At 53.6% G+C, this 15,086-nt stretch overlaps 1 protein-coding gene and 1 non-coding gene across 2 annotated transcripts; both read right to left on the bottom strand.

Moving 5' to 3' along the window:
• Positions 1–1,287: 1,287 nt before the first annotated feature.
• Ap1b1 (adaptor related protein complex 1 subunit beta 1) lies at positions 1,288–14,849 on the bottom strand. Its single transcript, XM_052736387.1, is given in 12 exon segments — positions 1,288–2,163; positions 3,652–3,806; positions 3,905–3,938; positions 3,940–3,992; positions 4,508–4,592; positions 4,843–4,972; positions 6,538–6,683; positions 11,657–11,824; positions 12,321–12,341; positions 12,927–13,128; positions 13,623–13,882; positions 14,461–14,849. Coding segments are annotated over 12 exon segments (1,563 nt in total). The 5' UTR covers positions 14,695–14,849; the 3' UTR covers positions 1,288–2,088.
• Positions 6,014–6,109, bottom strand: LOC128109196 (small nucleolar RNA SNORD125). The gene has a single exon (XR_008217736.1). It is a non-coding gene; the product is annotated as a small nucleolar RNA SNORD125 (small nucleolar RNA).
• Positions 14,850–15,086: the final 237 nt, after the last annotated feature.

The following is a 15,086-nucleotide window of genomic DNA, read 5'->3' as shown; positions in this document are numbered from 1 at the left end:
GAGCATGGATAAGCCTGTGAGGGCTGGGCTGGAAGGCTCCTCCCTGCTAGCTGGCTTTCATAGCACCAGGTGCTATGCAGGCTTCTGACAAGTTGCTACCAGTGGTCCTTCTCAACTTGTACACAGGCAGCATGTTAATATGTTAACATCAGTCTACCCGGCAAGATGTGCTTGGTGATTCAGTAGTGGTACAACTATTATGAATTCTAACTAGATTTGAAGGCCTGCTCCACAGCAGGGAACCCTCGTTTCCTGTTAGACAAAAGTCGGTGGCTGGTGAAGTCTTAGCTCCTAGTGGACATGTTACTGCTGCTGAGATTATTGCTGCTGTAGGCCTTGGTCAGGAAAGCTTCTTTATGCAGTGGGCAGTTCTTACAGCAGAGACTAAGAACTGGTTGAAGTACTGAGAATAAAGGACCGTTGCTCTGGTCTATTGGCACATGCTTATTCCCAAAGAGAGCATGGGAAAAAAACATAAGAGCTGAACAAAGGGGTAGGTTACTGTGGGACCCTGTTCAGGTATGATATAATGACCATTACTGTCCTGAAACCAGAGTAGCTATGATCAACTGCACATGACCATCACAAAGTTGGATCCAGCAACATTACCTCACAGAAGCAGGCAACAGGAGACTCCTCCTGTCCCCAAGGGTAACAAGAGGTTAACAATGCTGAGGTGGTGTTATTCTTGGGTGGTAGAACTTCCTGTAAGTAGTACATGTTCCTTGGGCTAATTGTTTCTTTGGTCTCTTGTAAGTGCTCTTCCTGAGTGAGTCTCTCCCCAGATAGCATCGCCCCAGGAAAAGACACTGCTCAGCCCTCTCCTGGGTCCCCCTCTCCCTCCAGTCATTCCCACTGCTCCAAGATAGCACAAAAGAGGAGGAAACTCAAATGGAACTGCATGCCCTTCCCTGGAATCAGAGGGGACACAGCATCAGCTAGGTGGGACTTAGCATCAATGGCAGGAAGGTGTCAGGGACACCAGCAGGCCAGCAGGGCAGAATGAAGGGATGGAGAATCAGGGCAGGGACCACAGTCAGGTATATGGCTTCAGCCCAGGACGCTTGCCTGCCCAGAAGAGCCTTACAACCTGACACACTGGCCAGGGACACACGTGATGTCATCATTTTTATTCGTTTTCTCTTTTTGAAAATAAGAGTAAACATACAATATATATTCTCTATTTATATGTATTAGATATAATTACTGTAGGGTCAGACATTATCCCCAGCCACCAGAAGCAGTTTCTTAGGCCGGTCTTTCTTTGTAGAGGGAAAGAAGTGTGCGTGACTGTCAAAAGCAGAATCTCTTTATTATCAAACAGCAGTGACAGAAAAACCTATCACTGTAGACACGCTGAGACTGGGGAGCCAGGGGAGGGCAGCGGATGCTAGAGAACCCACAGGAGCCCCACACTGGAAACATTTCCACTGCTGCTTGCTCCACCTTTTACCCTCTTTCTGTTCTAAGAGCCCTGGACTCACAGAGGGGACACCAAGGAATGTTTTGTAGGCAGTGACCATCCTCCAGGGCATGAGGGAACAGAATTCCAGATGGCTCTGGACCATGCAGGCAGTCACAGAGCACCACTGGGTATATATGGGGTATATAGTGCTGGCCCAGGTTGCTCCTCTGGGCTCCTATCTGCCCAGCACATCTAGCCCCTGGAGTCCCAAGACTGTGACAGAGCAAGTAATATTGGCACCCAGACTACCCAGGACAGGCTCAGTGGGGAGACAGGGCAGGGATTATGGGCTGGGACCCCAAAGGGAGTTCCATGCTCACCCCCAGGCAAAGGGAGAAGGAAGAGCACCCTGTGGCCTCCGGTCCAGCTTCTGCTGCTATGCTGGCTCCATTTCCTTTGATCCCACATCAACAGCAATGGAAAAACAGCTACTGGAGATACACAGAGATATCACTCCAGGAGGGGGCATGGCCCTGCTCCCGGCCCTCAATTAGGCTCAAGGGAGCTTCTTGGATGGTCAGGAGTCCACCTGGCCTTTCCCCAAAGAAAGGAGGAGGTACCCGCCACCCACAGGGGCTCCACAATAGGGCTGGCAGAAGGCTGGGGTGGATGCTGGAGGGACTTCAGTTCTTGAGGATAGTCTCGTAGGCCTGGTATACATGCTGGGACACCTCTGGTGCTCGACACTTCAGGGACAGCTGCAGGAGAAGAGGAGGGCAGAGAAAGAACTTATCCCCAGGGCTCCTCAGTAAAAGGATGGGAGAGAGCGGGCACCAGCTGGGAAGTGAGCTTGAGTGTCTGTGCATGCACACATGGCAGGTGGTGGCGGCTCAGGGGGGGCAGATGTGAGGTATAAAGCAGAGGGGGTGGCCGGCACAGTCGGCTGCGTGGGAACCAAATAGACTTGCAGCCCCCACACCTGCTGTCAGCTCTGCCAGCAGAGCCACTGGCGGGAGGCGTGATTCATGAGCTGTCGGGAGGACCCAGACCCCACCCCCCTTTTCGGGCTGTCTGCCCCTACAACCACTGGAGGTCAAGGTCAAGAGCCATTCTGATAGGCAATCCTGGTGGGCAGAGGGTTAAGAGGGAGCAGGCCTCTGCTGGGGACTGCAAGGTGTGTGGGGTTTGCTCTGTCTGACTCCTGCACAGGAAGCAGGTTTGCGCCAGATCACCTCAGTGCTGTCTGAGGTCTTAGCCTTGAGATTCTGGGCAGAGGGGAGGAAGCCAGCCAGCCCCCACTTCTACTGGAGAGCATCCGAGCTGTCTGAGGCTGCAGTTAGGAAGGAGTGGCCAGCAGGATTCTGGAATTCAGCAGCAGCAGCTCGCAGAGCGGTCCACAGGCCTCCTTCTAAGCCCCTACAGGGCTCTACAGACCATGCATGTGGAGTGTGGGAAAGCCCTGATGTTAGTAGCCTCCATGCACATCTGCTGGGCCTTGGAAGCATCAGATTTAAGCAAAGCCAAGTTACAGAGGGAAGCAGAATGCACTGGGGTCAGATCGGGAGATGAGGCATGCGCAATCCTGCTAGTAAGGATGGAGTGGGGCAGAAGAGGAGAGAAGCAATCTGCTAACCTCCAAGTCCTGTACCATGGCACCAGCAGAGAAGGTGGACATGTAACAATCAGACGGAGACGTAAATTACCACCACCTCAGCTAACGGCACAGCCCCACCCACCAGCGCCAAGGTCACCAGAATTGGAAGGTAATATCTACAGGGCCACACCTACCAGGCAAGGGTGCGTGGGGGAAACAAAGCCTTGACTCCAGGCCTGGGAATAGCCGTGCAGTTTACAGAATACCCAGACCCCATGAAGGTGTCCTCTGATAGCTCTGACTTAGGGTCTAGAAGTATGGGTTGCTGAGAATCAGTGTGCCCCTGGCCAGGCACTCAGGCACCCATATGGCAGCAGGGCCAAAGTCTGTAGTAGTGATACTATTTCCCTATCTGAGTCCATGTGTTTATGTGTCTATGTGCCTTGGTGTCTTATCTGGGTAACCTGATGGGGTTGAGTTGAAGTTTCTAAAAGTTCAGAGAACCAGTTTTCACAGCAGGCTCAGAGACCTTGGCACAGTGCCCCTGATATCACCGTCTCCCACAGCCCGGGCTAGGAATGCTGACTGGGGGAAGTCCTGCCAGGGCAGGAGGTGGAGGGTCAGACCTGACAGTGGGTACACGAGTTCTCACCGTGAAGCTGGGGTTGCCTGGCTGGATCCGCAGCTCTGCCAGCACCCAGATGCCGTTGGTCAACTTCAGAGACTGGTAGAGCATGTCCTGGCCCTCCACATTCCTCTTGGCGACGGTGAAGATGTTACTGCTTTGGAGCTTGTTGCTGGCAGCCTCTGCAGGACCAGACAGCCATGGGAGGCTCACATTCAGTGGGTCCAGGGGAGAGAGTGAGCGGAGTACTGGGGCGGGGGGGGGGGGGGGGGGGGCTCACCTGTGTTGAGTGGGCAGTCTCTGATCTGGAACTGGGGCTTCATTCTCGTTGGGAATGTCTTTCCATGTGGCCAAGAACATCTGCCGGTCTGCGGGGTGAGTAGGATGGGGTGAGAGATGGGATCCTGAAAACTGGCCCCTCAGCATCACATGACAGGAAATGGGTCTGGTCTCCAATGTGCTACCTGGAAGCTGAGTGAAGGCACTGGCTCCTCCACAGTTGCATCTGCTTCAGCTCAGAAGGACACAGGCCTGTTCTTAAATGCCCTCTGCTTCCTGCCTCTCCTCTGCCTTACCCTACATCTGACATCATTTTCTTCACCTCTGTGCGGCCTGATACTTAGACATGGCTCTGTGGCAAGGGTGATGAGGTGCCACACAGCCCAGGCCAAGCCTTCCCTGCAGCCTTCTCCGGGTTCTGGGCCCCAGCACTGAGGAGAAAGACACCAGGTATGGTGACTGACCTGGCTCTTTGCAGCCCCTGGGACAAGCTGAAGGTCCCATCCCAAGGCACAGCTGTCTTGTTGACTCTTACTACAAGCACTACCTTCCCCGTCCCCTCGCTGTAGTCCTGCTGAACAGCCCCAGGGCCCTCACAACTCACCCATCTTCCCGTCCTCCACAAAGAGGACGTGCAGTGGGTACAAGGTACTGAAGTAGAAGACATCGATGTTGTTCTTCACAGCCACCTAGGCATGGGGTCCGAAGTCAGTCCCCAAGGCCTGACACCCCGAGGCCCCCAGCAGGGTGTCCTGAGCAGGCCTTCTCACAGAACCCTCCCCTGCAGCCACGGCCTTTGTCCCCTAGCCCGGGTTCCACCTGCAGCCAAGAGCACAATCGTCTCTCAGGCCTTCCGCAGATACGGTCCGCAGATACGGCTAGCGTCCATCCCAGGACTGACCACGAGGAGGATGGGGTCCCAGCCCTGTGGGGACACACCTGAAGATTGTTCAGAGGCTCCATCTTCATGACTGAGCCCACGGTGCTGAGAGGCAGGGAGAGCTCCACAGTCTGGTTGGGACTGAGCGGCGCGTGCACCTGGAGTGGTGCAGCGGGGGCCAAGCCGAAGCTGAGGAGAGAGAAGCCCCGGGTGGAGGAGTGGGTGCTGACGGGACCGGGCTGGCCCCTTGTGCTCTGGAGTGGGGAGGGAGGTGCCGGGCAAGGAGCTCCTTCATTAAATAAGCTTTCCCAAGCTCCTGACCACCCCTGCTCCACTGGCCATGTAGAGAGGGGGCAAGAATCTGGGACCAGCACCACAGCCCAGGCTGGTTAAGGCAGCTGACCTCTGCGGCCATTTCTCCTCTGCACTGGACCCTGACAGGCCAAGGTGGCACACCCCTGCCCTTTCCGTTAGGACCTTAACCCAACACCAGGGGCCTGGACTGCAGCTTCTCGATGGCAAACCCTGACAGCCCAGGGAGTTACTGCTAAGACCCCTAATTTCAGAGGGGTCTGACCACCCCAGCAAAGAGCACGTTTCACTGGCGCCTAGGACCGGCCGTTCTGTACAGCCGCCACAGGTTCAGGCAAGCCCGCCTCTGTGGGAGTGGACCAGGAAGGCAGTTTCAGTAGGACACACTGCTGGAAGGCGAGTCACAGTGGTGTGGAGGGGAGCCTGAACCAAGCGAGTACTATGTCCAGGGGAGTGCACAGCAACAGGCCAGTTTCCACCGTGGTGAAAACCACAAGTGCACACAGTTCCTTCTTCCTGAGGAGGACACAGACCCTCCATGACGTCCTCCGTGACGAGAGGCACTGCTGAAGCTCTGCTCTCTTCTCAGGCCTGCCTGGACTCCAGGGGACCAGACCTGTGTGGTGCTCTGCACTCCAGCCTTTGAGGGAGTGCTATCTGTCACTGTCAGCTGTGACCTGGGCAGGGCCTTTGCCCTGAGCCCAGGTGTAATTGCCCATCACAAGGAGGAGATAGATAGCAGCTGCCCTCCTGGACTGTCAGGTAGCTCTATGGAGACCTTGGCCTAGGATCTGCTACCCAGGAAGTGTTCAATGCAGAGGGTTTGTTATAAGCAGGCATGCATCTACAGCCTCTAGTGTCCTGTGAGGGGAAGGGGCTGGGCTGCCTCAGCCTCCCCAGTCCGCCTAAGTCTCTCCTGAGGAAGCCGCCCCTTCAGTCAACTTCTTAGAGGCCCAGTTTGCTCATCACTGGAGCTGCTCAGGAAGAGGAATCATCAAGAGGGCTGCCAAGGTTCCCAGAGAGCCTGGCCTTGCCGGCTCATGGTGCTAGCAGGCACATTTTATCACCAACGCGCAGTACAGGAAATGTGGGGGATGGGGCGGTGAGGAGCCGGGAGCACCCACTACTTATTCTCAGAGTCCTTGTCTGATCAATCTTTTGCTCTCGGGGGAGGGTGGCTGGCAGGCCTACTACCCACCCACTTTCTCAGACCTGCTCCCCCACACCAAAGGGACTCAGGCCTGGAAGGAGAGGCAGGTAGGAGACGCAGGGACTTCCAGCGGGGAAGCTTGGAGCTTGGAGCTATGGTTTCTGACAGAACTGTTCTCTGGTCAGTGGAGGAAAGTAAGTTAGGGGAGATAACCTCTCCATTCTGTGTGGTGCTTTGGCGTCCACAAAGTGGACAAGAAAGTGACTGCTGTTGAGTTTGGTCAGGGGCTCACCTGTTACGATTGAACTGGATGGCAAAATCTGTCATGACCTGCAGGGCTTTGTTAGTCAGCTGCAGGTCCATGGAGATGGAGCCAACCTGGCGGGTGAAGGTGCCCGAGATCTCCAGGCCCTTGGCTTTCATGGCAGGGAGCCAGACCTGTAGGGAAGAGGATGGGAGGAGCTGTGTGACTCTTCTCCACCCCAAAGTCATAGCTAGCCTCAGATCCTTTTTCTCTTTCCTCAAGGGCCTTCTGATCAACCTGCCTCCACCACTAAGGCATGATAAATAAGCTAACCCTGTAGCCCACCCAGAACCGGCACCATAGCATAGTTCTGTATCCGAGTAGTTGAGGACAGGAAGGACATCTTCAGAGGTCAAAAAAGGCAATACAGAGAAAGACTGAGGAAAGGTGAGGAGACAGGTGAGCCTTGCCAGTGCCATGACAAGCCAAGGTCAGAGCTGAGTATCCGTCAGAGCTGAGTATCCGACAGTGCTCTGGATCCCGGCCACGGCCTGACTTCTCTTTGGCTGTTACAGCCTGTCCTTCCCTGCAGGAGACAGGGCTGGTCTTCCCCTGAAGAAACTGGCTGGACCATGGATAGACCCAAAGCAGCTCTGGCCTACCAGTGTCCTGGCTGTCCTTAGCAGGCTCAGAAGAGAATGCCTCCACCAGGAGCCCTGCCCTCCTCCCAACTGCTTGCAAGGAGCTCCTTAAGGGAAGGGTTTTACTGTTCTGTCTACACCTGTCTCAGGGCCTCGTGTGGTGCTGCACAGGGTGCTTACCAAGGAAATGGCAGGAGTCAACCCTGCCTGTGCAGGACAACTCCAAGTGTCATCCTTTGGATTCAGGTGCCTCTCAGGCCCTTTGTCTCCTTGGATTGGCTTACTGGCCCTTGATACTAAAAGGCTACAGTTCACCAGACAGCTTCCACAAGCCCCCAGTGTACAAACAGCTCAAGTCTTTTCAATGCTTCTGCCTACACCTGCCCTCAGGGCTTCCACTTCTCAAGGTACCACAGCTTCACCCAGGTGGCTGCCCAGATTTCTCCTTCCTCCTTTTCACAGCAGCTGAAATTATCTTGTAAAACGCAAACACAATCCCGAACCCCTGGAAAACCCTTTTCCCACTCTGCACTAGTATTCACAGCCTGGGACCTACTCAAGGCTTCTATTGTCTCTTCTTCCCAAGATGTCCCCCTTGCTGTCTCCCACTATTGGAAAGTTCTTCTGTCCCCACCTCACCTGGCAGGCTCTGAGCACCCTGTGTCCCCTGGGTCAGAAACCACCAGCACCGAGTCCCCAACAAAGGCTTGGAGTGTAAGAGCATTCAAAAAGATGCCAAGCCTAGCCCTAGGCATGGCTCCCACAGGACAGGCATGTGACTGTCTCAGCAGGTCTCTTGTGCTTGCAGAGCTGGTCCTCTTCCAACCACCATGTCACGCCTGACACGGCACTCAGTGGGTCACTGTGGACTCACAGAGTCTTGAGAAAGTCCAACAAAATTAAATCTTACTGGCTGGCTGAACCCCTCAACTAGCTGCTAATTCATGCTGGACCAACTTCAAGTTTTCACATACAGGGAGCTCCATGCTCCATGTGCAGGGCACATACCTATCCAAGGAAGGTAGGGAATCTTGGAAAAGGGCAGACAACCCCAGCAGTAATAGTGTTATGAAGGAAGTAGAGACCCTGCCACTGCTCGTGAAGGGGGCAGTGGTAAGGAGGTGGGAAAGTCCTGTCCTGTGGCAAGGACTCTTGGCCCGGAGTCTGCCTGATTACTTCTAGCCCAGTCCTCACAGCTTATTACCAGCACTAAGTGTGAGCAGGTACATCATCTCTACCAGACTAGCAGTGATGTCATCAGTTAAGATCTATACACACACAACCAGGTGGCGGCAGCGCACGCCTTTAATCCCAGCACTCGGGAGGCAGAGCCAGGGGGATCTCCTGAGTTCGAGGCCAGCCTGGTCTACAGAGTGAGTTCCAGATCAGGCTCCAAAGCGACACAGAGAAACCCTGTCTTGAAAAACAAAAAAAGAAAACAGAAGTCTCGGTGTCACAATTTGGGAGCTGGTTGGTGACCCAAAAGAAAAAGCCTGCTGTGTCCTATTGACCAATTTTTCTTTATGTATTTACTTAGCTCTTTTTGTTTTTTCAGACAGGGTTTCTCTGTGTAGCCCTGGCTGTCCTGGAACTCAACTCTGTAGACCAGGCTGGCCTCGAACTCAGAGATCCGCCTGCCTCTGGCTCCCGAGAACTGGGATTAAAGGCGTAAAAGCATGTGCCACTACACTTGACTTTGATCAATAGTTTTCTTTCTATTTATTTCATGTGTGTATCTATGCACAAATGCCATGATGTGCATGTGGAGGTCAGAGGACAACTTGTGGGACTCAGTTCTTTCCTTCCACCCCGTGGGGCTCAGAGATAAATTCAAGCTAGGTGGCAAGCAGCTCTACCCTCTGATCAATCTCACTGGCCCCAGTGAGTGGTTTTGTTTGTTTGTTTGTTTGTTTGTTTTTGATATCACATAGCTAAGGTTGGCCTTGAACTCCTGATCTTCCTGCCTCTACCTCCCAAGTATGGCTGTTGTTAGGTTTTTAATGGGTATGGTTTGGCCTGGTGCTTGGTGTCAACAATCTGTGTGGTAGGCAACTAAACATGTTTTATAACACACCCTGTGCTCTCTCAATCTGTTGACTGAGACTTGTGACCTTAGAGAGTATATAGCCAGGCATGGTAGCTCATGTCTACAATCCTATAATCTGAGCCCTCGGGAGACGGAGGCCAGAAAATTGCCACAAGATCAAGGCCAGCATGGGACTTCACAGTGAGACTCTGTCTCAAAAATGGAAGGCATACAAGTGTTCTCACTTTGTAGCAGTGACACAGAAGTTGGAGATTAGGCTACAGTGTCACTGCCCTGCACTTCATTCCAGATTCTGTCACTTAGCAGCTATGTGGCCCCAGGCAAAAGCACTGCAGTTTCTCCAGCATACAGAGAGTAGCAGTGGCAGGCATATGGCTGTAGGAGGACCCAGCAGGCTGCCGCTGTGCGAGGCTGCTGCGTGCCTGGCATCAAGCCTGCTATTGCGGTGGTGGAGCTGCTGTCATGTGAACCTCTCAGCTCAAGCCTGTCACAGGCCTGCCTGAGGCCCTGGCTGCCACCTCTGGAGGCGAGGCCAGGTCAGGGACATGCAGGTGCTGCCTTCACCCTCCTCTCCAAAGACCTCTAAGGGTGGGCCAAAGAGCTCCTGAGGTGGGAACCTCGGAAGACGAGAGTTCAGCAGACATGGCCTCTGACCCGTGTTGTTAAAGGATCGGGCCATCGAGGTCCTTGTGGAGCTTCCCTGACACAGGTGAACCTGACAGGCACCGTGCTCTCCAAAGTCCCAGGCACCAGCATTGACAAGCCAAACTTGGCTGTTCTCACCCATCGTCCAACGGCTCCATCTCGGTACCTACTGTCTAGGTGCTCACATCAGAACGGCCTCAGCCCCTTTTTCAATAGCCTGTATTCCTACTGCTGAGCAAGTCCTCATGTCACAGTCTGTCTGTGCTCCCAAAGCTGCTGCTGTTGTCAGGCTGCTAGGAGCACCCTGACAACCTCCTTTGCCCCTATGCAAAGCTCAAATCAACCCATTTCATCATTCAGTTTAGAACTCTCCAACGGCTAGCACTGACCCTGTATCATGAGCAAGACTTAATTGGGCTTAGCTATCTATCTCTAGAATCTCTAGTCTAGCAAAATGTCTTGGGGGGTGACACCCTCAGGAGCACACTGGGTACTTGTGGGCCGTTCTCGAGGAAGCATGATGAGGTAACGGGGTGAGGTACTATGTTTTGGGGACCAGAGACAGGAATGCTGAGCATCCTGCCATGGAACAGCTCCAGCTCCCCTGCATCCTTGGAGCACTCACTGCATACTTACATAAGCAGAAAGAAATAAACAGAAGTTCCCAAGACTAACTCATGGGGAGGGAGGGAGCCTGTTTTATATTTTCCTTTCTCTTTCTTTGGTGGGTGGGAGATAAGGTCTCTATTTTTTTTGGGTGGGTTTCGAGACAGGGTTTCTCTGTGTAGTTTTGGTGTCTGTCCTGGAACTCATTCTGTAGCCCAGGTTGGCCTCGAACTCACAGAGATCTGCTTGGCTCTGCCTCCCAAGTGCTGGGATTAAAGACGTGCCCCACCACCACCCGGCTAAGGTCCCTCTATTAAGCAGCCCTGGCTATCCTGGAACTCTATGTAGACCAGGCTGGCCTTGAAATCACAGAGATCCACTTGTCTCTTCTTCCTGAGTGCTGGGATTAAAGAAATGCCACTATAAATGCTGTCCTTCCCTTGGAAACAGGGTCTCACTATATAGCCCTAGCTGGCCTGGAACTCACAGAGATCGGCCTCTCTCTGCCACCAAAATGCTGGGATTAAAAGCGTGCACCACTACATCTGGTGACATTGAACTCTTGATCCTCCTGCCTCTACTTCCCAAGTACTGGGATTGTAGGTTTACATCAGCACACCTGGCACCTGTTCTGTTGAGAACTTCACTGAGAGTCAATTGCCTCTTCAGAAATTAAGAGTACCACCAGCTACACCCTCATCCTGAACTACTAATGCCACTCATGCTTGTCATGTCACAATGACAACACACTGGCATGTCTTCTAGGGCAGATTTTCTTCCTTGTCCTCTTCATAGACTGATGGAGACATGTGGTTATTTTTTAATTTCCATCCTGTGTAGAGCCATCAGTTCCCTTCCAAGATAAGAAGTTCTCTGTGTCTGGGACCCTGGATCTAACAGTGCTGAGAACAGGTACTCTGACAAGAGCAGGTATTCCCTTCCCTCCAGGCTTTCCCACAGGCGACAGCCTGTGGTGCCTTCTCCATCTTTACTCAACAAATGCTGACCGTGCAACTGGGCAAGCATTGCTGTCACGACAGGTCAAAGCAGAGGCTGTCAGAACACGAGACCACTGCTAGAGCACAGTAAGAACGAAAGACTGCCGACAGGGCTGAACCCTTCAGCTGCCTGGCCCACCCCCATGGTGCTGAGTTCAGTGGGAGGCCTTACCAATCCCAACTCCGTTCCCCTTCTCTGCTCCTGCCAGGAGAGAAGGTGAGGGACTTACTGCTTTAGGAGCTACATAGGATCCTGAAAGGGTGCCCACGCCACTGGTCAGGTCAAAGAGGTCACTTAAGCCACTGCTGAGGGGTGCTCCAAGTCTGGCTGGTGCTGCTGCTGCTGCTGCTGCTGCTGCTGTCACTGCTGGAGGTGCCCCAAAGTTGGTGTCTCCAATCTGGCAGAGATCAGAGACATGCGTGAGAGGCAGGGACATTAGGGGCCCATGAGGAGGTCACCTGCTCTTTAGAAAACAGAGGGGGGTGGGTAGGAACAGGACCACCTCCACATCAACTTTAAGTTGCAGAAATAAGACTAAGTAAGGTAGGTGGAGAAGAGAGGCTGAGCACTCCTGAGTCCCACAAGCTTTGAACCTTAAGGAGTGACCTCTGGGAGAGGACTCAACCCATAAAAGGGGGAGCCAATGTACATTGCTAGTAGGGGTGAGCTAAGCATAGAGGGGCTCTCTAGGAGAGCTCATGGGCTGAGAGCCAGCAGGCCTCAGGATGACAAGGCCTCACTGTCATGGGGTGGTGAGGACACTGAAGAATTTGTGGGCATGGGCCCAGGGGTAACTGCACGCCAGGAAGTCAAAGCAGAGACTGCGTAGACACTGGCCCACCAGCCAAGGCTCAGCACAGATGAAGAACTGGTGACAGAGGGTAGAACCGTACCCCTTCAGGTTCATCCCCCATCTCCAAGCAGAAGCAGGCAGGGTGAAGAGGCAGGCAGCGACATGCAGAGAGAAAGGCCAGGAAAGAACATGAGACAAGAGAAAGAGAGAGGTTAGTTAACTGTGGCTCTAGTTGGGATGAGTCTGTTCTGAGGCCCAGGGCCCCACCCTTGGAAAGATACTACTTCCTCGTGGCTTTAGCCTGACACCCTCACAGCCTGTGTCATAACCTCTTTGTAGTCTGTCCTAGGATCTCTCATGGCCAGACTACTGATACCAAGTGGAAGGTTCAGAAGCTGCCTCTGCCCAGCACCATCAGATGCCTGAGGAAGGGCAGAAGGAGGTTCTACTCTGACCTTCCATGGAGGTCTGGCTGGGCTGCTCTCCTTAGATGGTGTAGCCTGAGTGTAAGTGGATAAAGGCCTGGTTCCTCAGAGCTAGGAACATCCTAAGAGGACGCAGGTGACTGAGCATGGAGCGCAATCACCACTGAGGGCAGGATGAGCATCCGACACACCCCCTCTTGGCTGATGATAGCACAGAGGGGCATCGAAGCCTGCTCATCTGAAGATCATCAGGGACATCACCTGGGGGACCCAGGACATACCAGGCTGTCGAGGCCACCACCAAGAAGGTCCACAGCTCCCATCTGCACTGAGGAGGCAGCCAAAGGTGGACCACTCACTGGAGGCCCAAGGTCCAGATTGAGGAGGTCACCTAACAGGTCGCCCTGGGCAGGGATGACATCAGGCTGATCACCAGAGGCTGCTCCAGTAGGGGCTGTCTCAGGGCTCTCTGTGCTCTCGCTCCTGTTGGACATAGAGAGGGTCAGGTGGGGCGAAGGTATCAGAGTGTCCCTTCCCTAAGACAGGCACTGGGCTTCCTCACTGTCCAGGGGTGCGGGTGGGGGATGGGGCATCTATATGACTGGTCTCTCTGCCTCCCTAGTCCCACCTACTCTTTAAGCTCTCCATGTGGTGAGCCAGCTGTGCGTATTCTGGCTCATGTTAGAAAGGAAACTAGATACCAGCCCCCAAGACTGTCATGGGGCCAAACCAGCCACCCAGGAGCAACAGAGGTTATGGGAACAGATCTGTAGCACTAGACGTCAGCTCCACTGGCTGTGGGGTCCTCAACTGTCCAAACTCTCCACACTCACTATCTTCACCTGTTAAATGGACACTGTCTCAACGGAGTGATCCATGGACACCTAGGATGTAGTTAAGCACTGGCAGAAGGTGGCTAGAATCCTTGTTTGTTTAACTAAGGCCTTCCTTCATGCGTGTTGGCCAGCTGTACTCACGAGGCAGTGCGGGGTGGCAGACTCTTATGCACCACTCCTCGGCCACCCTCCACAAAGGCGCTGGGTGGCTTGTGGTAGACAGAAGCCAGTGTGCCAATGTAGCAGATGAGCTCATCTAGTAGTGTAGGCTCAATAAGGTCTGTCTCCTCTGAGATGAGGGGCTTCTCGGCCAGCACCACCTCTTTGGCAGCTACAGGGTCGGTGGAGAGCAGGCGCCAGTAGATGTAGCCACGGTCCCGAAGGTCTGGGTTGTCTGAGTCCTTGGAGGGTGGAGTGGAGAAGCCTGTGTAACTCCTTCCCAGATGAGAGAAGGGGGTCTCCCACAGACCAGCCTTAGCATCTAACAATTGTGTTTGTTTGGTTTGGTTTTTCTCTTTGGTTTTTTGAGAGAGGGTTTCTCTGTGTAGCCCTAGCTGTCCTGGAACTCACTATATAGACCAGGCCTGAACTCACAGAGATCTGCCTGCCTCTGCCTCCAAGTGCAGAGTAAAAACATTTATACCTGTCTCAAACAACAATTCTGAACATAACCAAACGCTTGCCCCTAAACCACTTTAAGGGGCATATCCTAGCCCCCAACTTTCAGCTAGGTCTCCAGTGCCCTACCTTTCAGCAAACCTTTTGGTTCCCACATACCCTCTCTCTTCAGTTTCCCCCATGACACTACCCCATGTAGATCTGTCTGTAACTGACTCCGGGAAGTCAGGGATCTCAGGCTACTCTGGCATCAATTCCCACAGATGCTACCCTTGGGGGTAGGGTTAGAGGGAGACTGACTCCCAGGAATAAAGCTTCTTTTGATGCATTGTGGGGAGCAGCAGGAAGGTGGGGGCACTACCTGAGTGGCCAGACTGAGGACCTGCTGCACCAGCTCCTGAGTCTCTGTTGGCTTCTTCAGGAAGAGCTTCACAATGGCTGTCAGTAGCTGTAGCTGGACCTGCAAGGGACAAGGCAAGGAGGGTGGGGTGCACAACCAAAGGAGGCTTGGTGGGTCTAAGAACAGCTGGAAACCAAGAACAGCTCTTCCAGTCTTGGGGCTGCTGCTGAGGAACTTGGATGTGGAGCTGGGCATTGTACTATCTGACAGGTAGGGTTCAGCTGGGCTCCTAGATGCCTGTCAGAGCTTCAAGTCTGTAGCTCGGAAAGAGGTTCAGAGCTTCAAAAGGCAACATGTGTAACTAGTATGCTCCTTAAAGGTGTTGATGGTACCACAGAGATCCAGGAGAGGCCAGTAGGGCTCCACAGAGCTAGCCTGCCACCAAGGAACTACATGCCTATCAGAAGCAGGAAGGAAGCGTTCCTGACCCCTCCATTTCATCATCAGGCTATCCTCAGCCTTGCTGGTGCTCCTCACTGTGGTCCTCATGCTGACCCCCAGCCTCATCCTTCCATAGTCTCCTCCATTCCCTCATCAGTGTCATCAGCTATCAGGCTGCCCTATGGCTGTAAGCTTTTTCTTTCTTG

This window comes from Peromyscus californicus, unplaced genomic scaffold, assembly GCF_007827085.1.
Source record: "Peromyscus californicus insignis strain IS unplaced genomic scaffold, ASM782708v3 Scaffold_13__1_contigs__length_99412109, whole genome shotgun sequence".
NCBI classification, from domain to species: Eukaryota; Metazoa; Chordata; class Mammalia; order Rodentia; family Cricetidae; genus Peromyscus; species Peromyscus californicus.
Note: the sequence above shows the minus strand (reverse complement) of the source record. Positions and strands in the feature narration are given on the sequence as shown.